Source organism: Pseudorca crassidens, chromosome 7 (genome assembly GCF_039906515.1).
Source record: "Pseudorca crassidens isolate mPseCra1 chromosome 7, mPseCra1.hap1, whole genome shotgun sequence".
NCBI lineage: Eukaryota > Metazoa > Chordata > Mammalia > Artiodactyla > Delphinidae > Pseudorca > Pseudorca crassidens.
In genome coordinates, this window is record NC_090302.1 from 92989974 (window position 1) to 93017458 (window position 27485).

Below are 27485 nucleotides of genomic sequence, written 5' to 3' on the forward strand. Positions count from 1 at the left end.
GAAAAGATTCTAGGTTGGAAATAACTTTTTCTTTCAGAATTTTCCAGGCATTGCTCCATTCATTGTCTTTGAGATCCAGTGTTGCTATTTGGGGAAGCTGTATGCCATTTTCATTTCTGAACCTTTGTATGTGTCCAGTGGTTTTTTTCCCTCTTCTCTAGAAACTTATTTTTTTTTATTTTTTGTAATTTATTTATTTTTGGCTGCATTGGGTCTTTGTTGCTGCATGCGGGCTTTCTCTGGTTGCGGCGAGCAGCGGCTACTCTTCGTTGCGGTGTGTAGGCTTGTCATTGCAGTGGCTTCTCTTGTTGTGGAGCACAGGCTCTAGGTGCGTGGCCTTCACTAGTTGTGGCATGCGGGCACAGTAATTGTGGATCATAGGCTCTAGACCGCAGGCTCAGTAGTTGTGGCACATGGGCTTAGTTGCTCCACGACATGTGGGATCTTCCCAGACCAGGGCTCGAACCTGTGTCCCCTGCATTGGCAGGTGGATTCTTAACCACTGTGCCACCAGGGAAGCCCCTGTAAGTTGCATTTTTAAAAAGCCTTTCTTGAATTAGCTCTACCTCTTATGATTGTCTTAGTGTCTCTTTGCTTTTCGTCTCTATTTGTGAATGTTTTCTCTTGTGAATGTTTTCTTTAGAGATGGATTTTCAGATTTCCTGCTTGTATGATGAGAGTATTTAATACCTCTCAGATTTCCTGATTTCTCCCTTAAAGTTATAAAGTCATACTGTTTTTCTCTTTGTTGAAGTGGCACCCCCAGAGACGACTGCTGGTCATGTAAAACCAGACTAATTAAAATTGCTGATCAACAGGGAGCCTGTCACCTTGACAGCCTCCCAGGGAAATTTCACAAGAGGGAAAGGTGCTCACAGGGGAAGAATGAGTGAGTTAATAGGATTGGAGGCAATGAGTGTGGTGTGTAGGGGGATTGGTATTTTTAATCCAAATGAGTTGCTGGAACAGACATTGGTCTTTATCCTTGGAATCTGAGTCCATGCAAAGTTAAGTCAAAAGTTGATTATTTTGGAACATGTGTCTGAATGAGCTTGTTAAAACAGTTTGAGTATATATAGTTTTACTTGCCTGTCATGGTTTAGTACAGTTTAAGTAGTGGTTTGGTGAGTCATTAAACAGTTTATTTTGTAAATTAGGCTTTTTTTCTCATTTCAATCAACAAATAGATGTAGCTCCCTAATAAAGGGTCTTGTTCTGTTTTCCACTGGAAAATCTGTGATCCTCAGATGGGTGATATAACCCACCATTGACAACTAACTGACATTGGTGCCCAGTGAATATATACACACCTACCTACTCTTCTGTTATTTGCTTTTTCCACTTAACAGTATGTATAGGTGACCTCTTCTTAGCAGTATGTAGAGAAATTGCTCATGACTCTTTACAACTGAACAGTATTCCGTTGTGCAGATGTACCAAATTAGTTTGTTCAGTAGTCAGTTATTTGGACATTTAGGTTGTTTCTACTCTTCTGCTATTAGAAATAATAACTGCAATGAATAGCCTTGTCCATTTGTCTTGCCAGTGCCATTAGGATAGATTTCTAGAGGTAGAACTGAATCAGATCTTAAATGTATATGTAATTCTGTGAGATGTCACCAGATTCCCCTCAATGGGCTCTGTACCGTTTTGCATTCCTACCAGCAAGTAATATGTGTTTCTCACAGAGTCTCACCAGCGTTGTATGTTGTCAGCAGTGTAGATTTTTGTCCATCTGATGGGTGGGAATGGTATCTCTGTAGTTGTATGCGTGAGGCTGCATATCTTGTGTTACTTGTAAATGCCTCTTTGGCCTTTTTCTGTTCTTATCTCACCCATTTTTTCTTCTCTACTTTCAGAGGCTCTTTTAATGTCAGAGATATTAACTTTTGTCTGTGGTATGAGTAATTTATCTTATACTCTCTGTTGTGTGGAGTCAGCTTCTTGGAGAAAATCTTCCTTGAGTCCCTTGTCTCTTGCTCCCATCTGTATGGGTCTCTTAGCCTACTTCTCAGAAGCTGCGCTGAACTTCTAAGATGGTTTCTCAGATCCTCTGTGTTTACAGTGCTTTTCTCTCAATTTCTGGAGTATCTTCCAATAATGCTGAGAGAAGATTTGTTTAAGGTTTAAATTTTGAGCCCGTACATGACTGTAAATGCCAGTTGGTAATTTATCTGGTTACGAGTTCTGTATTCAAAATAATTTTACCTCAGTTTTGAAGGCATCACTTACCTCTTGTTGTCTAGCCCAGTGTTGATGGTCAAAGAATAAGTCTAGTACCTCTTTATTTTTTTTAAAGAATTAAAAAAAATAGACTTTTTGTAGAGCAGTTTTAAGTTATAGCAAAATTGAGCAGAGGGTACAGTGATTTCTCATATACCCCCCATCTCTCCCCAGAGTTCCCCAGTAGCAGCATCCCACACTCAATTATATATGTGTTAACAGTGAAGGTACTACATTGACACATCAGCATCATCCTAAGTCTGTAGTTTACCTTAGTGTTCACTCTTGGTGTTGTATGTTCTGTGGGTCTTGACAAATGCATAATGACACAAATCCACCATTATAGTATCATACAGAATGGGTTCACTGCCCTGAAAATCCTGTGTTCCAACTATTCATCCCTACCTCCCCCTTAACCCTTGGCAACCACTGACCTTTTATTGTCTCCATAGTTCTGCCTTTCCCAGAATATCATATAGTTGGAGTCATAAAATTCCTTCATGTCTTTTCATGGCTTGATAGCTTTTTTTTTCAGTACTGAATAATATTCTGTTGTCTGAATATAGTACCAATTATTTATCCATTCACCTACTGAAGGGCATCTTGTTGCTTGCTTCCAAGTTTTGGCAATTATGTATAAAGCTTCTATGAACATCCATGTGCAGGCTTTTATGTGGATGTAAGTTTTCACCTCCTTTGGATAAGTGCCAGGGAGGATAATTGCTGGATTATATGGTAAGAGTTTTGTGAGAAACTTCCAAATTTGGATTCCCACTGACAGTGAATGAGAATTCCAGTTGCTCCACATCCTCTCCAGCATTTGGTGTTATCAATACATATTTTGGATTTTCACCATTCTGATAGGTGTATTTAGTGGTATCTCATTGTTTTGAGTTTGTATTTCCCTGATGACTTATAATATAGACCATCTTTTTATACTTTTATTTGCCATCTCTGTATCTTTGGTGAGGTGTAAAGGTTTTTTGGTTCAATTTTTTTTTTTTTTTTTTGCGGTACGCGGGCCTCTCACTGTTGTGGCCTCTCCCGTTGCGGAGCAACAGGCTCCGGACGCGCAGGCTCAGCAGCCATGGCTCACGGGCGTAGCCGCTCCGCGGCATGTGGGATCTTCCCGGACCGGGGCACGAACCCGTGTCCCCTGCATCGGCAGGTGGACTCTCAACCACTGCGCCACCAGGGAAGCCCTTTTGGTTCAATTTTTAAAAGTTGTTTAATCAGTTTGTTTTCATTGCTGAATTTTAAAAGTTCTCTTTATGTTATGGATAACAGTACTTTATCAGATATGTCTTTCCCAAATATGTTCTTATCGTCTTGACAGTGTCTTTAACAGAGCAAAAGATTTAAATTTTAATTAAGTCCAACTTATCAATTATTTCTTTCATGGATTTTGCCTTTGGCATTGTATCTAAAAGGTTCTCAACATAACTGAGGTTATCTAGATTTTCTCCTATGTTACCTTTTAGGAGTTTTATAGTTGATAGTTTTTTGTTTTACATTTAGGCCTGTGATCTGTTTTGAGTTCATTTTTGTGGTGGATATAAGATCTGTGTCTAAATTCATTTTTCTACATGTGGATGTCCAGTTGTTCCAGCACCATTTGTTGAAAACACTGTCTTTTCTCCATTTTATTGCCTTTGCTCATTTGTCAAATGAGTTGACTGTATTTGTCAAATACAGTTGACTGTATTTATGGGTGACTATTTGTGGGCTCTTTATTCTGTTCCATTGATCTCTTTGTTCTTTCACCAATACCACACTGTCATGATTAGTGTAGTTATATAGCAAGTCTTGAAGTCAGGTAATGTCAGTCCTCCAATTTGTTTTTCTGCTTCAATATCCTGTTGGCTATTTGTGTCTTTTGCCTCTCCATATAAACTTTAGAGTCAGTTTGTTGATAACCACAAAATAACTTGCTAGGATTTTGATTGGGATTGCGTTTAATCTACATATCAAGTTGGGAAGAGCTGACATCTTGACAGTGTTGGTTTTTCCTATCCATGAACATGGAATATCTGTCCATTTATATGGTTCTTTAATTTTTTTAGTCTTTGAGACTAAAAAGTGAAGCGGTCATAAAGTGCAATTATGAAGTTTATTGTGGGGTGACTTATACACAGGCAGGATCAGCTGGACGACCATCCATAGGTGTTTGCAGCTGCACTCCATACCACCAAAAGGAGTATAGGGGGATTTAAAGGAGCCAAAGCTAAAAATGGAATCTGATTACTAAGGGAGAAGCACACCCACACAGATGGGACTGGGGTTTTTCCTCCCCCCCTCAGGGGTCTCATGTCCACTAACCATCTGCATAAGCAAAAGATACTCTCCCAGTTTTCATATCAGGTGAAGGCAAGGGTAAAAGTTGATAGGAAACTTACCTGCTTTGGGTGCATTTCTTGTGAGTAAGCTAAAGCTCAGTCATGCAGAAAGGGGAGACGGGGTGGGATGGAGATGACAAAGAAGAGTCAGTGTGGTTCAGCCACTCAGAGCCCTTGGCATGTTATTCATAGTTATTTTAAGTTCTCAGTTGGATAATTCCAGCATCACTGCCATATCTGAGTCTGATTCTGGTATTTGCTCTGTCTCTTCAAACTGTGCCTCACAGTTTTTGATGAAAGCCAGACATGATATTCTGGGTAAAAGGAGCTCTGGTAAATGAGCCTTAAGTGATATGGTGGTGTGGTGTGGGAGGGAGAGATACACTATGTAGTTCTGTGATGAGGTTTTAGTCTTCAGTGAGTCTGCCTCACCGGGCTGTGACCTTCACTTGTGCTCCTCAGTTTCCTCCCCTCTTGTGTCCTACAGGGTGGCTAGGGGGCTGAGCCTTGAAATACCTGTCACACCAGGGGACAGCTAGAGAGTTGGAGTTGGGTATTTCCCTTCCCTCTGGTCACTTAGGCCCTGATACAGTAAGGCTCCAATAAAATAGTTTCTCTCAAGGTCAGGCCTTGTTAAGAACATAATACTTTGGTGTATTTCAAAAAGGGTACTTCTCCCTTCCCTCTGCTGAAAGCATAAGGGGGTTTTTCTTTGCTCTTCACTGTGAGAACCTGATGGTGCTTCTGGAGGTAAAACTTAAAAAAATGTGGAGCCCCTTCCTTCCCATGACTAGGTCCCCTGGAGTTTTTATTTTTCAGACTTGTCCACATCAAGCCTCTAGCAGTTAGTCAATTGCCTTTCAGGTTTTCCTACCCAGGTACTGGTTCCTGCAGAGGATTCTGCTACCATGAATTGTGATTCTCTGTATCGGCTTGTCTGTGTCTCCAATTTTGGGGACAGTGATTCCTTGTAACCTCACTTCTCTCACCAATCTAAGAAGAGTTGTTGATTTTTCAGCTTGTTCAGCCCTTGTTAGGACAGAGTGATAACTTCCAAGCTCCTAACATGCCGGACTGGAAATGGAAAGTTCTCTCTCTTCATTTATTTTAATTTTCAAGAGCTCTTGTTGTCCCTTTTTATAGCCACTTGTTCCCATTTTATGACTATAGTATCTTCAGTTTTCCTGAGGATACCAGTTCTTTTATTTAATTTTCGTAGGTCTTGGAACTACAAACAGTGATGCTTATTTTTATCTTTCTCATACCACTGGGTTTTTTGTTTGTTTTTTTGTTTTGTTTGACTATTGATCATTGTCCATTCATACTTAAGAATTAAGGATTAATTACAAACGGCTTACCTTTTCTTGAGTGATCAGAAGATTGTTTTTGTCACGGTACTCATCTAAATGGGAAAGTCAGCTTTGTGGGGAGTGTGGCGATGTCTGGGGCCTGTTAAGTGTCTAGGATGCAGGGAGCCGCGTGGGTGTTAGACCGGGGGTGTACCAAATGCTAACGTCAGCTGCCCTTTCCTTGTATAGTTAGTGGTGAAGGGAAGGAGGGGATCCTGACACCAGGTACAATTCCAGTAGATCTTGATCGAATCCTGTATTTTCACGTCTACTTTTGCATTTTTTATATCGTTATACGCATCTATTGTAAGCCTAGGGATGTTCCAGGGATGCTCTGGATAGATTTGCTCTCTGTTCAGTCTGTATCTTATCTTTATGTATGAGCTGCCCACTTCATGCACTGTATATATATAAGCATGCTAGGTGAAAGTAGGGGAGAATGGCTCTCTAAGCAATCGGGGTAATGTCTCACTGTTTTTATCTATGAAGTAGAATGGACAATCTTACACAGACCAATTGACCATATATCTCCTTTTTCATTTAACTTCTTAGAATTGTAAATGTTATGTAAGTACAGAAATTTATGTCTAAAAATTGCATGTCTTAATGTAAGCCCAAGGAGAGAGAACTTTGCAGAAAACCCAGAAGCCTTCTTGCTCCACCCAGGTGGATCTTGTTACTTAGCATGAATTTTGATCAATATAGTAAGCATGCTTTTGCATCATTCCACAGATATTGATAGATTGTTTTCATTTTCATATTTTTATTCAAAATATTTGAATTTTCTTTGTGATTTTGTGTTTGAACCGTGAAGTTTTAGAAGATTGTTGTTTAATTTGCAAATACTGGGGTGTTTCCAAATACCTTGTTATTTATTTCTGACTTGATTCTGATATAGTTAGAGGACATACTTTGTATGATTTCACGTTATTTTAAGTGTATTGAGGGTTTGTATTCTGAGTAGCATATGGTGTATCTGGGTTAATGTCCCATGTGAACTTGGAAGAGATCTTTATTTTGACAGTATTGGATTGGCATTCTGTAAATGTCAACTAAGCCTAGTTGGCTGTTTGTGATGTTCAGGTCTTTTATATCCTTTCTGATATTCCTAGCCACTTGTTATATCAATTACTGAGAAGCGTTCATATTTTTAAATATAATTATGAGTATGTCACTTTTCCATGTGAATTCTGTCAGTTTTTGCTTTATATATTTCAGTGTTCTTTATTTTATTTATTTATTTTTGGCTGCGTTAGGTCTTCATTGCTGTGCGCAGGCTTTCTCTAGTTGCAGAGAGTGAGGGATACTCTTCGTTGTGGTACACGGGTTTCTCATGGTGGCTTCTCTTGTGGAGCACGGGCTCTAGGTGTACAGGCTTCAGTAGTTGCAGCACGTGGGCTCAAGAGTACAGGCTCAGTAGTTGTGGCACATGAGCTTAGTTGCTCTGCGGCATGTGGGATCTTCCCGGACCAGGGATCAAACCCGTGACCTCTGCATTGGCAGGCGGATTCTTAACCATTGCACCACCAGGAAAGTCCATATATTTCAGTATTCTATAATTAGGTTCATATACATTTAAGATTGTTATGGCTTCCCTTTTTTTGTTTTGGTTTTTTGGCCGCGCCCTCACAGCTTGTGGCGTCTTCGTTCTCCCACCAGCGGTTGAACCCAGACCCTCGGCAGTGAGATCTTGGAGTCCTAACCACTGGACCACCAGGGAACTCCCTGGTATGGCTTCTTGATTGATCCTTTCATCATTTTGGAATGTCCTTTTTGATCCCTGATAACTTTGTCCTGAAGTTACTTTGTCTGATGTTAATAATCGTCTCTTCCTTCTTTATATGGTCTCTTAATTGATTCATTTAGACTATGTTTAATGAAATTATCAATATTGTTGGGTTGGAAAGATTTTTGCTATCTATAGTATTCTGAATCCACAGGTAGGTTATTTTGTTTATCTTAGCAGCACCTTAAAGATTTATTCCACTGTTTTCTGGCTTACATTGTTTCTGACAACATATCTGGAGCTAGTATTTTCTGTTTCCCTAAATTTAAGGTGTCTTTATTCTTTGTCTGCTTAAAATATTTTATTTATCATTGGTTTTCAGAAATTTGATTAGGTTGTGCCTTGGTGTCATTTTTTCCTTTGTCTTTATCTTACTTTGGCTTCATTGAGTTTGTTGGCTCCACGGTTATATACTTACCACATCTGGAAAACTTTTTGTCATTATTTTTGTCAGACTTTTTCTTCCTTCACCCCTTGGTCCTCTCTTTCATGGAGTGCATTTCATTTATGTTGGGCTAGTTGATATTGTCCTACAAGTCACTGAGGCTGTTTGTTTCCCCCAGTTTTTTCCTTTGTGTTCCGTTTTAGATATGTTCTACTGCAATGTCTCACATTCACTGGTCTTTTTATCTGTGGGGTCTAATCTGCTATTAATCATATCCAGTGATTTTTTTTCTTTCATTTTGGATCATGTATTTATCACCAGTTTCATTTATTTATTCTCTTCTCCCCACCCCACCCCCATTTTTCTATTTTAAGTGTTTTTGTCTTCCTTTAGCTATTTGTGCATAGTTGTTAATAGTTCTTTTAACATCCTTGCCTGCTAATTACATCGTTTTGGTAATAACCCGCTTGGTTATGGGGTTACAGTCTGCCGCTTTTCCACAGGTCTAATAATTTTAGTTGGGGTGTTGGACATTTGAAGTGTGTTGTGGAGCACTGGGTTTTATTGATGTCCTTTAATGAATATTGGAGTTTGTTTTGGCAAGCAGGTGCTAGGATGGGTCTATAGCAGCTTTTATTCTTAGGGCTACTTCATCCTTCTGGTTAACGGATTATCTTTTTATGGTTTTTACTGACTGCCCTGTGTGTTCAAAGAGGTGGCTAGATGGACTTTGAAAAACCCTCATGCCTTTGCAGGTTAATATCTAGCCAGACTTAAGACCACCCCTCTCCTTCCAGATGTTTGGAGCTCCCTCTGAGATCTCTCTCCTTGCCAGCACTCAGATCCACAACTCCCAGCCACCTCTCCCTCCGCAACTCCCATCTGACTCTCAGTGTAGCAGAACCACAGTGTTCTTGGTTTTCCCTTCATGAACCGTCATCCACAAGTTGTTATGGGGATGCACTTGGTTGGTGTGGGGACCTCTGCTCCCTGGTTCCATAGTCCTCTGCTGCCTGTTGTCCTGATGTTTGGATCCAGATATGTCATATCTCTTGTCCCATTTTCTAGTTGTTTGTGGCAGGAAGACAAGTTCTGTACCTTTTAGTTCTTTATGACTAGGATTGTCATTTTTTGTTGTAGTTTTTGTCCGTGTGATTTTGGTTTTGTGTTTTATGGCTGATTTAGGGAGATAAACTGCTGTCTCTGTCATTTTATCTTCCCAGAATCCCTTATATCTCCTATTTAAAAGATAAGTAAACAAATGGTTTTGTTACATGTTGACTGTTTGTGGGTTTTTTTGGCCACGCCTTGTGGTTTGTGGGATCCTAGTTCCCCAAACAGGTATCAAACCTGGACCCTCGGCAGTGGAAACGCAGAGTCCTAACCATAAACCACCAGGGAATTCCCTTGTGGTTTATTTTAACTTCATACTTTATATAGCAGTTCTTCATAAGTTAACTTTTTCCTGAGTTTGAACTATTTTTTATTCAGTTTTCGTTGACTCATACTCACTTCTCTTTTAGGCCATGCTGGTGTATCTGCAAGCATGATGAAGAAACGGACATCCCACAAGTAAGCAATTCTGAAACTTGCCTTTTTAGATAGCAAATTGTGGCCTTTGGTTACATGAGATATGAGGTCATCTATGTGAGGCCCTCTCCCTGTATGAGCAGGTCTTGCCTCACAGCAGCCAGCATCACATATAGCCTTGCTGCATGCTGAGTAGTGGTGTGCTATCTAATCCCTGTGCATTGAGGACCTGGCTAGCACTCTGCCAGGCACACTCATTTCTTTATAAGATTTTCAAATGAATGAGGAGCTTGTAATTTAGAGAAAGCATAAGTATATTGAAAGATAATTTTAAGTGACAAATGTGTTATAAATCCTAAATTCTATAGGTACTAGAGAGTAGAAGCAACTTTTTTCCTCCCTGAAATCTTCTTTTGTGTGTAATGTAGTTATGTCCAAAAAGAAAATTGAGATACTATCTTAAATAACAATATCCACTGGTACTGTATTTTATTTAATAGATTTTACAAGTATCCACTACTGTGCAGTAGTGACGGCTACTGTACCATGGAACCCTCTCTAACAAATCAGTTATGATTGTATGAGTCTTAATCATGGATTGTTAAATATGGAAGACTCTCCTTGACCCTAGCACCTCCTAAGACTCCCCATAGCAATTATTTTCAAATTACTCATATTGAAATGCTTGCACCTCTTGGTCACCGCACTGTAGTGGTCAAAGAGTGTGAGTCCTCTGAGCTTTTGTGGAAGGTTTGGATGAATAAAGGTGCCTTAGAGTAATTGTTGGTGATTAAACTAAACATGTCTCTATTTAAATGAATACTTGTATATGTAATGTAAATATTTGTGATATTCAGTTTAAGAAATGACTTGGAAAGTAAAAATATGAAGATAAGGCAAGTCCTGAGGCTTGATAAAGCGTTTCTCAAATTTCATTTATTTGCCCATCACCTTCACATCTTCTGCCGTATCTAGTAATCTGATAATTTATGTAATATATCTCCACTAATTATCATATCATTACCATAAATGGTACACCACCTCTTGGCACAAATAGAAGGTAATGGAAAAAAACTTAAATACAGTGGGAAATGAAAGTAAATTACACATTAACTTTGCAAAACCGGAACTCTTCATCTTTTTTCCCCTAAAACACAAGGCTTAAATACCTACCTGTTCAATTTTTGAAGTTCATATGTGTACAGCTAAAAGGGTTTCTCATCCTGTATGTTGCATGATGCAGGGAACTTGATCTAGTGCTTTAATATGAGGTGTGCTTGTCTCACTTAAAGGGTAGACGTTTTGAACATATTAAAAGGGAGAAGTTGAAATGAAAGGAAAAGTTATCAGTCATTTTCCTATTTTTTCTAATCTCAGTGCAAATTTGAAGATGGGTGGGATGGGAAAAAACTGAAACAAAAGTTTCCACATTTCACAAGTGAAAGGTGTTAATAGGTGTCCTTGGAAGGGTGAGTGGGAATAATGGCTGTTGGAGAGGCTGGCCTTGGAGTGGGAAGCCCCATTGGCTTAGCTGTGGGCCTTACCAAGTTCCCTCATGTGCCTGGTGCTCTGCTTAACTCATGTAAAGTCATGGTGTTGGACTAGAACAACAAGGTTTTCAGCTTTTTATCATAGAATCCTTTCTACAGATGAAGTGTTTATAGCAAACAAATATAGGAAAGCAGAACTGGAGCCTCACTCTCCTTGCCTGCCCCCATTGTGGCTCTCCAGAAAGTAAGGCACTCGGGACTCCTCATGTGCAGCCACTGACCCGTGGTCATGCCTCCTCTCGCTTCCCGTGTTGGAACAGGGAGACTGAGCAATAATAACTCCATGTGCAGATGCCTCTGCTTGCTTGAGAGAGTCACAGGAACTCCCAGGAAACAAATGCTGGCAGAGCCACCGTCCTGAGAACGGCACCTACCGTCCCCATGGGTGCTAGGGGATTCGGGTAATCAGGTCTCCAGTGCTTGGAGCAGTACCTCTGCACCCAGAAACGTTGTGTAGCTGAGTCTTGTTCTCATTTTTTAAAGTAAATAGAAACAAACTTTTGTACTTCTTGCGGGCTAGAGTCCTTGGTGTGTTTGGGGGACAAGCTGGTGGACAAGCCTTTCCTGGCTTCCCAGGAGGTTATTTGGGAAATGTGCACTGAAGTTACATCTTGAAGGGAAGTGTAGTTGGGGACATGTACGGTGAATTTAGCTACAGTGATTCTTTGTTTTAGTTTTCAAATGTAAATCCGGCTCTTTTCTTCCTAGTTGGAATAGTGGATAGATTTACATTTCAGGGTACTGTTGGAAGGTATGACTGGGCTTTGGTGTATTTCCTACTAATGTACATTTAGAAAATGGATCAGGAGCTGTTATATGCTAAGTTGAGGATTTCCAGGGAATGTTTTCCTTTCATTTTATAAGATACCAATACTAGTCACCAACCAAAACTGTGACTGTGATCCTCCTCCTTGTGTCCCTGGTGTAGTCTCATTTAGTGTTCATGGCATCCCTGTCAGGTAGGGACCATGAATTCTTCGTGCACAGAGAGATTAAGTAACTTGTCTGAGGTCATACATACAAGAAGTGACTGAGCTAGGATTCAGAAATAGGACAGTCTGATTCTAAAGCCCATATTAACTACCACATTCTATTTCCTGAACTGTATGTTTTGTTGTCTCATATCTGAAAAATATATTATTTCTGTCCTAAACACACAGACTAGATAACAGTTGGAGCAAGCATCTAAATGATCCATGGTATTGACAATCTTAAATTGGTCAAATATGTAATACTTTTTAATCAATTTGCCAGTAACTGTTATTAACACCAGTGAAAGTGACTAGTGCTTTGGAAGACCCTTGAGGCATTTGGATGTTTGCCATGGACATCTCTGATATCCTCAGGGTGTACACTGTGTAGACAAAATAATGGAAAAACCATAGTGATTTGGATGGAAAACTTGACTTTCTCCATCTTGTTTTTATATTGCCAGTTTAAGCTGGGAATGACCGTATCAGCTGTAGAACTTTTATCAAGCAACAAGTACTAGAGAAGCAGTTTTTTCTCTCTCGACTTGCTGGTATGCATTTTGCAGAAAGATAATTATTTGCCTTAATAGTTTCTTTTGAAATCTGCTGGAACACGAAGTAAGGAAACTGCTTTTATCTCACAATACTAAATAGAATAAGGAAAGAGGTCAGTAATTAATTCATACACCAAAGTACATGGTGTGTGGCAGTCATTTACTGGTTCATAGTAGAATTGTAATGGTTGAAAATTTAACTTGAAGAAGTATGGTGCCTTTAAATATTGACTATAAAAGTAAGATATTTACTGATGAGAAACAGTAGTCAACTTAAGTCAATAAGGGAGTCTAGATAAAAGATGAAAGGTCTTAAAACAGATTTTTTTTAAATTGGGGTATAGTTGATTTATATTATGTGAGCTTTAGGTATACAACATAGTGATTCACAATTTTTAATGATTATACTCCATTTATAGTTATTATAAAATATTGGCTATATTCCCTGTGCTGTACAATATATCTTTGTAGTTTATTTATTTTATACATAGTAGTTTGTACCTCCTAATCTCCTATCCCTATTTTTCCCCTCCCACTTCCCTTTCCCTATTGGTAACCACTAGTTTGTTCTTTTCTTAATGACCAAATAATTGGAATGGTACATTGAGAACTTATTTAAAGTATTGAGCAAAGTACAGAAGTATTTTCTGCACTCTCAGTTTATCGTTTTTGGGCACATGGATGGATAGAAATTAGTGTTTTTTCTGGATCAGCTCTACTAACAAAGGTCTGGTGCCAGGAGCAGTAGCACTTGGAAGCTTGTTAGAAAGTCTTTGGTCCCTCTCCAGACCTGCGGAATGGAGCCCAGAGTCTCTGGGGCAGGGCTTGGGTATCTTTTTTCAAAAGCTCTCTAGGTGATTCAATGGATGCCAAAGTTTGAGAAGCACTGGCCTAGACCATTATCAGAGCTGATATCTTAAAGCACATTAGATAACTAAGTCAAGTTGTTTGGAAATGAGTACACAAAATTACAGCAATGAAGGATGATTGGATGCTGTGTACTTGGTCACCATTTTCTCCCATTGAAACTACAAGAAAAGCCATTTATAGCTTCTGGAGATAAGAAACAAGGAAGGTGATTATAGATGTTTAATTCTTGTTTCTCTGCTTTTATCCTTGAATTGTTTGGATCTTGACAGGATGCAGCTTTTTATTTGCCCTTGGCTATGTAATTCCATATGTCCTCAGTTGAATGAAGTGTCTTGGTATTTGTTTACAGTATTGCTGTTTATTTATTGACTACCTAGTAAATGATAGTTAAGAACATTTTAGACTTTTTTTCCAAAGAAAATACCAGAGACTAAGGCTGTTAAAAATAATGTATCCAGGGAGAACATAAAACAACATCACCATATTAAAGGAACTGTTATTTTAAATTTTAAAAGTTCATTGCTTTAAATCATTAATCTCACATCCTTATTTGTACTGCTCTTATTTATTTATTAAAAAAATTTTTTTTGTTGTTCATGCTGTGTGGCTTGTGGGATCTTAATTCTCCAACCAGGGATTGAACCCGGGCCCTCAGCAGTGGAAGCGAGGAGTCCTAACCACTGGACCACCAGGGAATTCCCTGTACTGTTCTTAGATTGAACTGTCTAGAGATGACACACGTGTGTTTGTGTTCTTTTTATATCTTCTTCCAGTAATCTGACATATTCTTATTGTTTGCTTTTATATATACTATTTCAACTCATGTAAGTAAGCTTTAATTTTTATTAAAGTTTTTTTTTTATATATATAATTAATTATTTATTTTTGGCCGCGTTGGGTCTTCGTTGCTGCGTGTGGGCTTTCTCTGAGTTGCAGCGAGTGGGGACTACTCTGTTGTGGTGTGCGGGCTTCTCATTGCGGTGGCTTCTCTTGTTGCAGAGCATGGGCTCTGGGTGCGCGGGCTTCAGTAGTCGTGGCTCACGGACTCTAGAGCACAGGCTCAGTAGTTGTGGTGCACGGGCTTAGTTGCTCCGCGGCATGTGGGATCTTTGCGGACCAGGGCTCGAACCCATGTCACCTGCATTGGCAGGTGGATTCTTAACCACTGCGTCACCAGGGAAGTCCCCCCTTAAAGTTTTTCTTACTGATTTTTGAATCTGAATTAGCAATTAGAAATTAAAGTAAAATGTTAGAGTTTGTTTAATATATAATTTTTAACTTTTCTAGTATGGAAAATTTCAAATACACACAAAAATAAAGTAGTATATAATAAATCCCGAATTCCTATCATCCAGCTTCAGCAATTATCAACATTTTGCCCAATATTAGATACTCTTAGTATATTTCTTGTAATTTAGGGAAGTTCTAAACCTTGTCTTCTAGTGGATGCTATAGTTGGAAGAGCTTAAATCAGTTTATCCAAAACTTATATATTTCTACACTCTTAATATTAAATAATATTTAATATTTTAACATATGTTTAAAAATATTTTTAAACATTCTTCTTTGTAAACTTCGGCTGCAAGGGTATTTGAACAGTTTAGGTATTCAAGGTGCAGTAATTGGAAAGCTTGACTGATGATTTTAAAAAGTAGTATATTATTCTAATTACTGTTTTTGTCTTTAGTATTCATTGAGGCATCCATTCTTTTTTTTTTTTTTTTGCCGCGCCACGCGGCATGTGAGATCCTAGTTCCCCCACCAGCGATCAAACCCGTTCCCCCTGCAGTGGAAGCACAGAGTCCCAACCACTGGACCAGCAGGGAAGTCCCATCCATTCATTCTTTTTTACCTCCTCCTTTCGATCAAATTAAGTTGTTTATTAAATAAATTGAGCAGAAATGGTATCTATATTAGATCTCCTTGAATTCTTCTTTTAGAACTAGTGAAATGATGTAAAAAAAAAAAGGCAACAGAAATAAAATTTGGAATTGATAACACTAATATGTATAAATCTGTTTTTATATATAGTTTATTGCAGAATTAGGACATCCATTGCATTAAGAGTAATTAAAAATTGTGTTTTATCTGCCTATGAAAATAAAATACTTAAGTCATAGAAAAATTTGAAAACACAGGTAAATTCAGAGGAAGACAACTTAATTATTTTTAATGCCATCATCCAGAGATTACACCTGTTAATAATTTAATGTATGTTTTAAAAAGTTTTTTTCTGCATATCTGTATGGATAATTGTGTGTCCTACTGTGTGCCCTGCCATGCACAGTACTAAGTGCTTTGGAAACATTATTTCATTTATTCCTTGCAACGACTCTGAAGGGATGTATGTACTGAGTTGAATAATGTCCTCCAAAATTCGTGTCCACCTGGAAACTGACTGTAATCTTATTTGGATATAGGGTCTTTGCAGATGTGATCAAGTTAGGATGAGGTCATACTGGATTACGGAGGTCCCCCAATTCAATGACTGGTGTCTTTATAAGAAGAAAATTTGGACACAGACTTATCGGGGAAAAGGCTATGTGAAGACAGAGATTGGAGTGATGTGTCTACAAGCCAAGGAATAAAATGTCATGTTTTTTCTGTGATTTTAATAGCTATGTAGTTATTTCATCATATAGATACACTGTTACTTATTAATTCAGTGAGCCCTATTGAACATTTTTTATTTCCAGTTTTCCCTGGTATGAACACTGCTCAGAACTTCACTGTAGTTGTAGCTTTGTGCTTGTCCACTGTTTTCTTTTGATAAATTCCTAGACCTGGAATTACTGGGACAGTGGATTGCCAGATTGTTCACTAGGAGGGTTGTATTCTGTAAGCAGTTAGAAAATAGTACTTCATTGTAATTTGCATTAAATTTGCAGTTTTTGTTATTGGTGTAGAAAGATCATCCTACCAGCAGACCAGAACACTGAGAAATCTCTGCAAGATATACAGCAGATGCGAATAGATTTATATAAAAACTCAGCTAAGCCAAGGAACTCCCAACCACTTTCAGCTGCAAAGGAAGACCTCCAAAAAGTTGAAAAAGTTAAATGTTCAAACTAGACCCCTAGAATCTGTTCAGGTCAGGGAGAGCAAAGGCTGGCTGCAGTCGTCTGAATCATTATGGGTGAGAAACCATTAAGCAGTAGATGCTCACCTTACCTCCCCTGACTTGAAGTTGCTACTCAGTCTCGGCTGCTTCACAATTCCCTGGGTCCTGGCTGCTTTATCAGAACCTGTACTTAATACTCAGACACCAGGGACCCTGACTTGGCCTGAAGAAATACATCTCAGCTACAGATACCACTTAATCTTTCCTTGCATCTGAAGTATGAACACCAAGAATCATCAGGCACCTGAGGAACACTGATAGTACCAAAGAAAGTCATACATGGAACAGGGCAGCTAACCAGGAATCTGCAAGTGTTAAGAAAGATGCCACTCAGACAGCAGCAGACTCAACAAAGACAAGGCTAAACCCAGAAGTTCATAAGGAATCAGGAAAAGTGAAAATTATCCTCAGATATCAGAAGTTGTGTTCATTAAAAAGAAAAATGATTCAAGATAAAGAAATAATCAGTTCATAGAAATTAAAAATATTATGTAAGGTATTCAATAGATAGACTGAAATTCAAGCCTGTTTTACCTAATTCAAGAGATTGACCAAGTGCTAGTGAGGGATAATTAGAAACATATGTCACAAGTCCTGGTAACATTTCAGAATCCAGTAACAAAATTCTAAAAGCAACTTGAAGAGGAAGATGGGTTACCCTCAAAGGAGCAAGGATCGGATTGGCATCTGGTATCTCTCAACTCTGGAAGGTAGAAGACAATGAAAATACCTTTTGCAATAAAGGTACTGAGGGGAAAAGGAATCTGAGCCTGCCTTGTATACCTAGGCAAGTCAAGGATGAGAACAAAATAATATTTTGAGGCTTGCAAGAATTTGGAGTTTGCATTTGTTAACCCTATCTGACTTACCAGAGGACATGTCTAGAAAGACCAAATATATTGGGTTGGCCAAAAAGTTCAGGTTTACAGGAAAACCAGAACGAACTCTCTGGCCAACCCAGTACGTGAGAAAAATATAAATGTTGCAGAAAGCAACAAAAATCCTCTTGTTTACTTCTAAATAAGGAAATGTTTTTTTTTAATTATTTTTAAGATAGTAGCAAGATAAATAACAGTTTGGAACAAAAGACTGAATTTCAGCAGTGTGGTGAAAGTGGCCAGGAAGGGGTTACTAGGTGCTAAGGTGTTTGTTTTTAAAATTCTTTCCTTCTTTTACTAAGAATTTTTTTGTTACTTTTAGTCTTGCTTGGACCGGTGAAGGAAAAGTATAGGTTTTGATTAATTGTAGATTTTAATAGAAAATTGTAAGTTTAAATAGGATTTTTTTTTTTTTTTTTTTGGCCGAGCCATGTGGCCTGTGGGAAGCTCCCCGACCAGGCATCGAACCCGCACCCTCAGCAGTGAAAGCATGGAGTCCTAACCACTGGACTGTCAGGGAATTTAAATAGGATATTTAGGAAGTTAGAAGTAATTGCTGTAAGTTCAGAAATAAGATCTATAGATTCCTGCAGCTTCCATTAGAAGCTTTATTTGGTGCAAAGAAATCTTGCTCATCCTAGCTGTATAAAGGAAGAAAGGGGTGAGGAAATGAGACAAAGCATTGCAAACAGAAACACAAAGCAAAATGTTAGAATAGACCAAGCATATTATTTACCACAACAAAAGTTAGTGATTAAGGGCTTCCCTGGTGGCGCAGTGGTTAAGAACCCACCTGCCAATGCAGGGGACATGGGTTTGAGCCCTGGTCTGGGAAGATCCCACATGCCGCGGAGCAACTAAGCCCGTGCGCCACAACTACTGAGCCTGCGTGCCACAACTACTGCAGCCCGTGAGCCTAGAGCCCATGCTCCGCAGCAAGAGAAGCCACCACAATGAGAGGCCCGCGCACCGCAACGAAGAGCAGCTCCCGCTCACCGCAAGTAGAGGAAGCCCGCTCACAACAACGAAGACCCAGTACAGCCAAAAATAAATAAATAATTTTAAAAGTTAATGATTAAAGTTCCCTTAAAGAAAGTGAGGAAATAAAATCCATGCAAAAAGGAGGAATTGTGTTTCTTCAGAATTAAAGGATATAGGAGCCACTTTGAATAGGGATGCTTGCTGGCTAGATTTGAGTCCCTTGTGTTGTTCAGAAGATGGAGGAGAGCCTTGTGTACTATACCACTGGAGGTGACCAGGATAAAAACTGCTTGTTCTGAAATGTGATTAGAAAGCATCAAGCATCTCCCTCTTCAGAAGCAATTGCGGTTCCAGAAGAATGCCACTAATGAGTATAGAAAGGATGAGTGACTGAACTAGAAAATCACTGCTCTGAGTCTTCCAGTTGCCCTTTCCTGCTATCAATGGCTAAGTTTATATTGGTTTTGTTGAGAATCATAGTAGTAGAAAATTTCATGCCTCTGAATCTAGGATGGAATCTTTTCTGTTTGTAGTCAGTGTTTTCCAGAGAAACAGCACCAATGGTGCGTGCATAGAGAGACTGGAGATCCAGGGAAGAGCTGATGTTGCCGCTTGAGTCTGAAGGTAGAATTGCCTCTTTGTGGGGGGCGAACACTCCTTCTTAATACCTTTAACTGATTGGATGGGGCCCAACTGTGTTATGGAAGGCAGTCTGTCTGTTGATTTACATTTTAGTTTCATGTAGAAAAATACCTTCATAGAAAACATCTAATGCTTGATTTAGATACCTGAATACTGTGGCCCAGCCAACCTGACACATTAAAATTAACCATCACACTGGTGAAGATGCTGAATTTGCTTATAATTTTGGTAGTAATAATGGAATGTCTGTGTGAATTACAAAATGGTGCATATGACTGAATTCTTTCTTCAGTGAGTTTTGGGAACCAACCTCTGCCTTTGCTGTGAAGAAAGCCTGATCCTGTACACAGGATGAAACACAAGGACTTTTGCCTAAAGATCAAAAGAAGATAGGTAATTGTCTACTTGAAGAAAAACATAATGCTAGCAAAGATTCTTGTATTCTAAAGGAGGAATGTAATCACCTTCACCAGCCATATCCCTACAGAGGGCCAGTTGGATGTAGTGGCACATTTTCAGGGATTATGAAAAGGTCTTGAGGTTCACTTTCTTTCGGGTTTGAGTATTAGTAGTAGTTACAAGTTACAGACTCGATAATATGTTATTAAGGTTTTTTCCTCTCCACTAAGTTTTATACTGAAGTCCTTTAAAATTAATCTTATTAATTCATTTAAGGTTATATAGATTGGTTCCTTACTATGAACAATATTGAATTTAGCTCTTGCTTTTCTCCTTTCTCTCTCCATTTAATACCAGGTACTTTGTTCCAAGTAATATTCTTTTGCTTGGTGAGCTTCTTATACTTTACGTATTCTTCTTTCATCCCCCTTTTCAGAGTAGTGTTAACTGTATTTTCAGAGCAGGTAATAGTTAAATACTACTCTATTTCTCTTGTTCCTGTGTTTGTTCTATAGTAAGAGATATTCATTGCTTACTATCAGCTCTGTGCTGAAACTCTTCTAAGTGTTCTTTCTTTTTTTCCCTCTTAATATTTATTTATTTGGCTGCAGCAGGTCTTAGTTGCGGCACGTGGGATCTTTAGGTGTGGCATGTGGGATCTAGTTCCCTGAGCAGGAATCGAACCCCGGCCTGCTGCATTGGAAGCACGGAGTTTTAGCCACTGGACCACCAGGGAAGTCCCCAGGCGTTCCTGATTATCTGAAACTCTGTCCTGTACAGTCGTCCCTTGGTGTCCGAGGGGGATTGGTTCCAGGACCCTTCACACCATACCAAAATCCATGGATGCTCAAGTCCTCTATATAAAATGGCATAGTATTTGCACATAACCCACATAAGTCCTCCCATATACTTCAGATCATCTCTAGATTACTCATAATACCTAATACAGTGTAAACACTATGTGGTTGTAAATACAATGTAAATGACAGGTAAATTGTTGCCTGCGTATGGCAATTTCAAGTTTTGCTTTTTGGAATTTTGGGATTTTTCTATCCATGTTTGGTTGAATCTGAGGATGTGGAACCCATGGATATGGATGGCCAACTGTTAACTTCTTCAGGAAGCATTTGTGAGAACAGTATTCCCCGCGTTCTTATGTGTTCACACAGTTTTATCTGTATACTTTTACTTGGAGGTCAGTATAGAATTCTTGGCTGCCTGTAAAACCCTCACCTCACATTTTCTTTCCTGAGAACCTTAAGTTTGTCACTCAGTTATCTGGTGGCACACGGTGTCACTGTGTGATTTTCTTTTCCTTACACATGTGATTATCCTTACACATGATGCAGTTCTTTTGCTTGGATGCCCTCGAGATGTTATTTTCTTTAAAGTTTGTTTGTTTCACTAGACTGTCTTAGTGTCAGTAGTTCTGGGTCAGTTTTCCCAGGGGCATGTGTGTACATTTAAGTCTTTTATTTCTGGATATTTTTCTTGAATTATTTTAGTATTCTTTCTGTTCCTCTGATTTTAGCTTTTGGGTGATTCTGTTACATGGAAGTTGGAATTTCATATCTGTTCCCATCTGTCTCTTTTTTATTATCTGTTTTCCTTAAATGCCCCATGGTGTCAATTTCTTCCATGTTCCTCTAGTTTAGCCTTCATTTCTGAAAAGTTTTCAAATTGCTGCTTGTTTGTTGACTGTGTCTGATTTTTCTCACATCTTCTCTTGTGTAGCTGTCTCTCATCTGGGCTCTTATGTTTTTGATGTAAGTTCCTCTTTCATGGCCTCTGTTATGTGCATAATGTTAGGTGGTAATTTCCATCTGCCTTGTGGGCATATTTTTGGGTTTGCCTCCGTTGCCCATTGGTGCCACCATGGTTCTCTCCCGAGACTTTTGTACATGAGAAGGGGTGAGAGTATTCCAGGACAGCTATCCTTGCTGCAGAGCTCTTCAGTATTCCCATGGCATACTCAAGTTTCTCTGTATAGTCTCCTATGTGATACCTGTTGAGGTCGGCCTCCTTTGGGCCCACCCTGTAAGCATCTGAACCTCATCTTTCCTTTACCCACGGGCCTCACCCTACTCAGGATGTTATTCTCAGTATGTGTCCTCAGTTCAGGCTCTGCCTTTCCTGGAAGGCCATTTGGCTGGGTGTTTGCAGAGACTTAAGGGCTGGGTTAGACACAGCGTTTTCTGGTCTCATGTCCTGCATATAACCTTTTGAACCCTTTTACAGTCCAACTGGAGAAGTTTTCCTTCTGAGGTGTTCCCCAAATGGTGTTCCCTATCTTGCTTAGGTAAAGGACTGTGTCAACTGATTCTAGGCCTCCTTGAGACAGCTTTAATATCTTGTTGTAACCTGTTTCTCTGTTTCACAAAACACTAAGTTTACCAAGCTGGTCTACTTAAAATATATACAACTGTAGTTTTAAATATTACAGGCTACAATAAATTACTTGTTTTTAAAAGTTTATTTGTATTTATGCCATTTGTTCACCACTTTTATTTGTGGTTTACCAGATGAGAGCTTTATGCCCACATAAGCTTTGGGTTCTTATGAGTGGGTTCTTTTCTGCTCCCTAAATTTTTTCATTCTTGGCATATAGCAGCATCCATGTGCCAGCATGGCTTTGGCCTTCAGCTTGCGTTCAAGCCAAGTCTTGTCCCTTGTCTCTGGATTTCTACATGAAATGAAGATTTTTTCCCTGATACTGAGAGCCAGGTGTATTACTTGTAAACATTGTATGTAGATTTTTCGATTGTTTGTAATTGAGAAAGAATGTAGTTTGGTGTTGCTTCAATAATTTTTAATACTACATTAAGTATTTGTTACAAATTTAAGTGTTGAAGGTTATGTTTTCTAGAGAAGTAATGATAGTATAAATGCATGGATAGAAGCCAGCCTGGACTCCAGTTTAAGAAAAAGTTAAATGTCTAGTTTATTCTTATTGTTTAAGCCAGTGAGGACAAAATTATGTGGGCATTAGAATGGGTGAAATTGAGTTTCTTTTTAATGAGAAATGGATTTCTATTTTATAAAGCCATATGCATGTGTGGTTATTTCATGTAGTCAGCCCTTGTCTTTCTTTGATTAATTTGGATAATTGTGAGTTGATTGAATTAAAGGAAACTCAGAAAGCTGAAAAACTGATACTTAATTTTAAGGCTAAGTTGCTATTGACTAGTTGTGTTTTTCTGTGTGTCCACAGTTAGGGTGCACAAGAAGCTTCTATTGCTAGAGACAGGCCCCACCTGTGAGCCACCACTGCACGGCTGTGGGACTGGGAGATGGCTGCCTGTAGCCACCTGAACCCTGAGTGTGGCAACATTAGCTAGCATAGGACCCGGATCATCTGTGATGGGAGCATGCTAGCTAGCAGTAGTTGTGTTGGTAGGAGTGCATACTTTTGAGATGATACCTTACGTGTGTATATGTGTGAATACAGAAAACATCGGAGCAGTGTGGGGCCGAGCAAACCTGTTTCCCAGCCCCGGCGGAACATCGTAGGCTGCAGGATTCAGCATGGGTGGAAAGAGGGGAATGGCCCCATCACCCAGTGGAAAGGAACCGTTCTGGACCAGGTGCCTGTAAATCCTTCTTTGTATCTTATAAAATACGATGGATTTGACTGTGTTTATGGACTAGAACTTAATAAAGATGAAAGAGTTTCTGCGCTTGAAGTCCTCCCTGATAGAGTTGGTAAGTTCTCTTTACTGTTTGTGCATTATATGCTTTAAAAATGATTATTGAAATGGATGCTTTTTGATTATTAGCATTACTGGTATTTTTTTTAATTGGAGCATAAGTACTTCTGATACACATTTAAATCAGTCACCTAAAACCACAAAAACTGCTCAGCAAATGTTCTAAAACCAAAGTTCAAGGAACTGTGAAGGATATAAAGACGTATAAAATTGTTCCCCAAGAAGTCGACAGTCTAATAATTTCTAATATGATTATTTCCCACATTTTGCTCAGTTTATCTGGACTCTGGTGAGTAAGAGTATTTCTCATTAGCTCAAATATTCAATGTGCTCATTTCATCAGATTATAATAGCTCAGAAAAATTTCATGTATTTATTTTAGGATCTTTATGTGAAGTGAATTTTTATCATTGTGTATTATTATATAAGTGATAATTGTACCTTCAGCCAAAATTTAAGCAACCAAAACATGTGAACTCTGTTACAACATTTTTGGGGTTCGTTTGTACAAGGTTTGTGGGAAATGAATGGCTTTTTTAATGTCATACAAATCAGTTTTGCCTTGCATACCTTAGGTTCCTTAAGGCATAAGGTGTCAGTTAAATAATAATGACTGGTTTTATTTTTAAGAATAAAATAAAATATGATTTTATTCTTAAGATCAACGGAATACACCCAAGTTGTTACTTTCTTCAGAGTATTTACTTTGAAATGTTTTCTTATTATTATTACAGTGATGCTGCTATTGCTTGAATCTGGTTTATGCTTTTGGAATTGTCCTTAGAAGCCTATATATGTACAAAATAGAGCCTCAGCAGATCTGCACTTGAAGGATAGAAATTTGGGATCAAATTGTCAAGGGAAGACGCTTACCTAGCCCCCCTTTCCCCCTTTGTTTTTGCCATTGTGTTCCTGGAACACATGCTTCCTCATCAAGTTAACTTTGCCAGAGCAGCAAGTTATTTTTTTAATCCTTGCTTTAGATAGCAAACACTGTCTTTATTCATCTTGTATAAATATAGTTCAGCTTTCACAGAAATCTTTCTTTAAATTTGTATTTTTAACCAAAGGTAACTAATTATGTAATAGTAAATCTTTGGCATTTTAGTCTAAGTTCAGCTGAACACATTCTTCCTTGTGAAGCACATCCTCTTTTCTCCTGATCTTGACATCAGTCCATTTTCCACATTAGAAATTAACATTGAAGAATCTTCCCTTCAGGGCTTAAAAAGTATTATCCACACCTTTATATCAATTATTTGTGCTCAGTAATTATCATACATTCTTTTTCTGACCCAGAATTTTAGTTTCTGACCCCTTCAAGGGCAAGGCTGCTAGCTTACTTGAAATTTACTGCATTCTGCCACATGACCTATGTTAGCTCTGTTGTCATCATAGGACAGAAGAAACCTTTTATCTTGATAAAAAAGTGATTTGACTAAACCAAAATATCTGAAGATATATGAGTATCTCTGGTGATGGGATTTAAGGGTTTCTTAATGTTTTTCTTTCTACTTCTGGGCCATCTCTGTTTCCAACAGTAGATATGGATTGCTTTTGTAAACAGAAAAGCAATTTAAAAAAGGAAATCCAAAGGCCTGTGTGCAAAGCAGCAATATGTTACATGCCTAATTTAATTAAGAGTTAACTATGGTATTCCCTATGATACTTTAGTCTGAAAATTTATTTGGACTTCATTTATGTTTCATGTAGGAAGAAAATGGTCTTTCCTAATTTGCTTAAGGCAGTACATTAAAGTTACAGTTTTGTTTTCCTTAAGCTAAAGGTGGAGAGAAAAGTCAGTCAGTCAACCCAAAAGCATGTGATGTCACAGAGTACCAGTTCCCAAAGTGTAGTCTGAGGACCCTTGAGGTTTCCAGAGGCCAATTCAGGAGGCTTATTAGGTCAAAATTAATTTTCATAAAAATCTTAAGATATAATTTGCCTTTTTCACTCTCATCCTTTCACAGTTATACACTGGAGTTTCCCACTATTTGGAAGATCTGCATAACTCAGTGAATACAATATTTTCTATATGAGCAATGCATGATGTTACCAAATCATATATTGGTGAAAGATCCATTCAAAGACCGACAGATTTTTTATGTTGTGGTAAAAACACAAAACATTAAATTTACTACCATAATTATTTTTAAGTATACAGTTCAGAGGCATTAAGTATATTCACATTGTTATGGAATAGGTTTCCAGAAATTTTTCATTTTGCAAGTCTGTAATTCTTTCCCCATTAAAACAACAGCTACTCTTTTCTGCCTCCCACTGGCCCCTGGCACCCACCATCCTGTTTCTATGAATTTGATTACTTTAGATACATCATAAGTAGAATCATGTAGTATTTGTCTTTTTGTGACTAGATTCTTTCCCTTAGCAGAATGTCCTCAAAATTCATCCATGTTGTAGCATGTGATAGGATTTCCTTTCTTTCTAAGGCTGAATAATATTCCATTGCATGTGTATACCACATTTTTTTCCCCATTCATCCATGATTGGACACTTGGGTTCCTTCTGCCTTTTGGCTATTGTGAATACTGCTGCTGTGAACATGGGTATACAAATATCTCTTTGAGCCCTTCTTTCAGTTCTTTTGAGTATTTAACCAGGAATTCTGAATCATATGGTAATTTTGTGTTTAATTATCTGAGGAGCCTACATACGTAATATTTTCCATAGTGTTTGTTAACATTTTACAGTCCCACCAACAGTGCCCGAGGGTTCCAATTTCTCCGCATCCTCACCAATATTTGTTATTTTCTGTTGGTTTTGATTTGCATTTCTTTGATGATTAGTGATGTTAAGAATCTTTCATATGCTTTTTGCCCGTTCGTATGTCATTTTTGCAGAAATGTCTGTTCAAGTCCTTTGCCCACTTTTTTGATCAGGTCACTTGATTTTTTTGTTTTGTTTGTTGTAGAGTTGTAGGCGTTCTTTATGTATTCTGGAGACAAATGAATTTTAATTTAATAGTGCGACAGAAGTTTATTGATAATGATTTCAGATTCTACATTGCAATTAACCTTTAAGGAAAGCTACCACTTGTTGAGTTTTGATGTGGTATCATAGAAGAATACCTAGAATTATCTGAACACTAATAAAATATTTTTTTCAACAGCATATCTTTGTGATTTTATACACCAACTAAAAGTACATACAACAGATTGAATGCTGAAACAGATATGAGATTCTAGCTGTCTTTTTTTTTTTTTTTTTTTTTTTTTTGGTGGTACGCGGGCCTCTCACTGCTGTGGCCTCTCCCGTTGTGGAGCACAGGCTCCGGATGCGCAGGCCCAGCGGCCATGGCTCTTGGGCCCAGCCGCTCCACGGCATGTGGGATCTTCCCGGACCGGGGCACGCACCCGTGTCCCCTGCATCGGCAGGCGGACTCTCAACCACTGCGGCACCAGGGAAGCCCCTAGCTGTCCATTTTTAAAGCTAGACATTTCTTACTAATTTTTTGTTAGAAAATATTTTTCATTAAAAATGTGTTTCTGTAGGTATTTTAACATATTTTTAGATATGTCATTTTTCTAAAATAGTTGGTACTGATATTTATCATCCATATAAACAAATGCTCAAAAACTTTTAAGAATGTAAAGGAGTCCTAAGATGAGAAAGTTTGATAACTTCTGGTATGAAGAAAACTAGTGGGATTTTGCTATAGTGTCATGCACAGTGGGGAATTCTCTGTTATTTTGGGTAATTATTGCATACTTAAGCAAAGAAAACTACCGTATGTGTTTACAGTGTCCTTCTGATAAAATTGGATAGCAGTATCTTTACCAAGAAATTCTAATCTTTGTTCCTTTGAACTTTGACAAAAATAGGACTCATGAGTAAGAAGTGCTAATTTTTTTTTAAAGATAATTGTCTAAAATGTGAGGAATGGATAAATCTTAAAATCAGTAGGTTCCTCCATAATTTTCCCAATATTAAAAAAGAAAATGAAACTTGTAATTTTTCACCTATGTCTTTAATGTAGAGCAGGGCTGCAGAGGGCTGTTGATACACCAGTAGGGAGGCCTGTGTTCCTAATCACACAGGCCATCTAGAACAACCTGCTTTCCTCTGAAATAATTTATACAACAAATGTTGAACCCCTGTGATCACAGTATTGGAAACAAGATGGGAAAGGCCTTTGCTTTCATCACTGTGCAGTCTAAAAGCAAGTAAACAAACATGTAAAAC

The 27485-nt window shown here is 38.4% G+C and overlaps 1 protein-coding gene across 2 annotated transcripts in view; it reads left to right on the forward strand.

Annotated features, from left to right (window-relative positions):
• The window catches only part of SPIN1 (spindlin 1), a 65342-nt gene that overhangs the window by 29341 nt on the left and 8516 nt on the right, over positions 1–27485 (forward strand). For both annotated transcript variants that reach the window (XM_067744997.1, XM_067744998.1), the window contains 2 exons: positions 9603–9651; positions 23024–23277. In XM_067744997.1, the coding sequence (XP_067601098.1) occupies positions 9603–9651; positions 23024–23277 (303 nt within the window). The remainder of the gene's footprint in view (positions 1–9602; positions 9652–23023; positions 23278–27485) is intronic.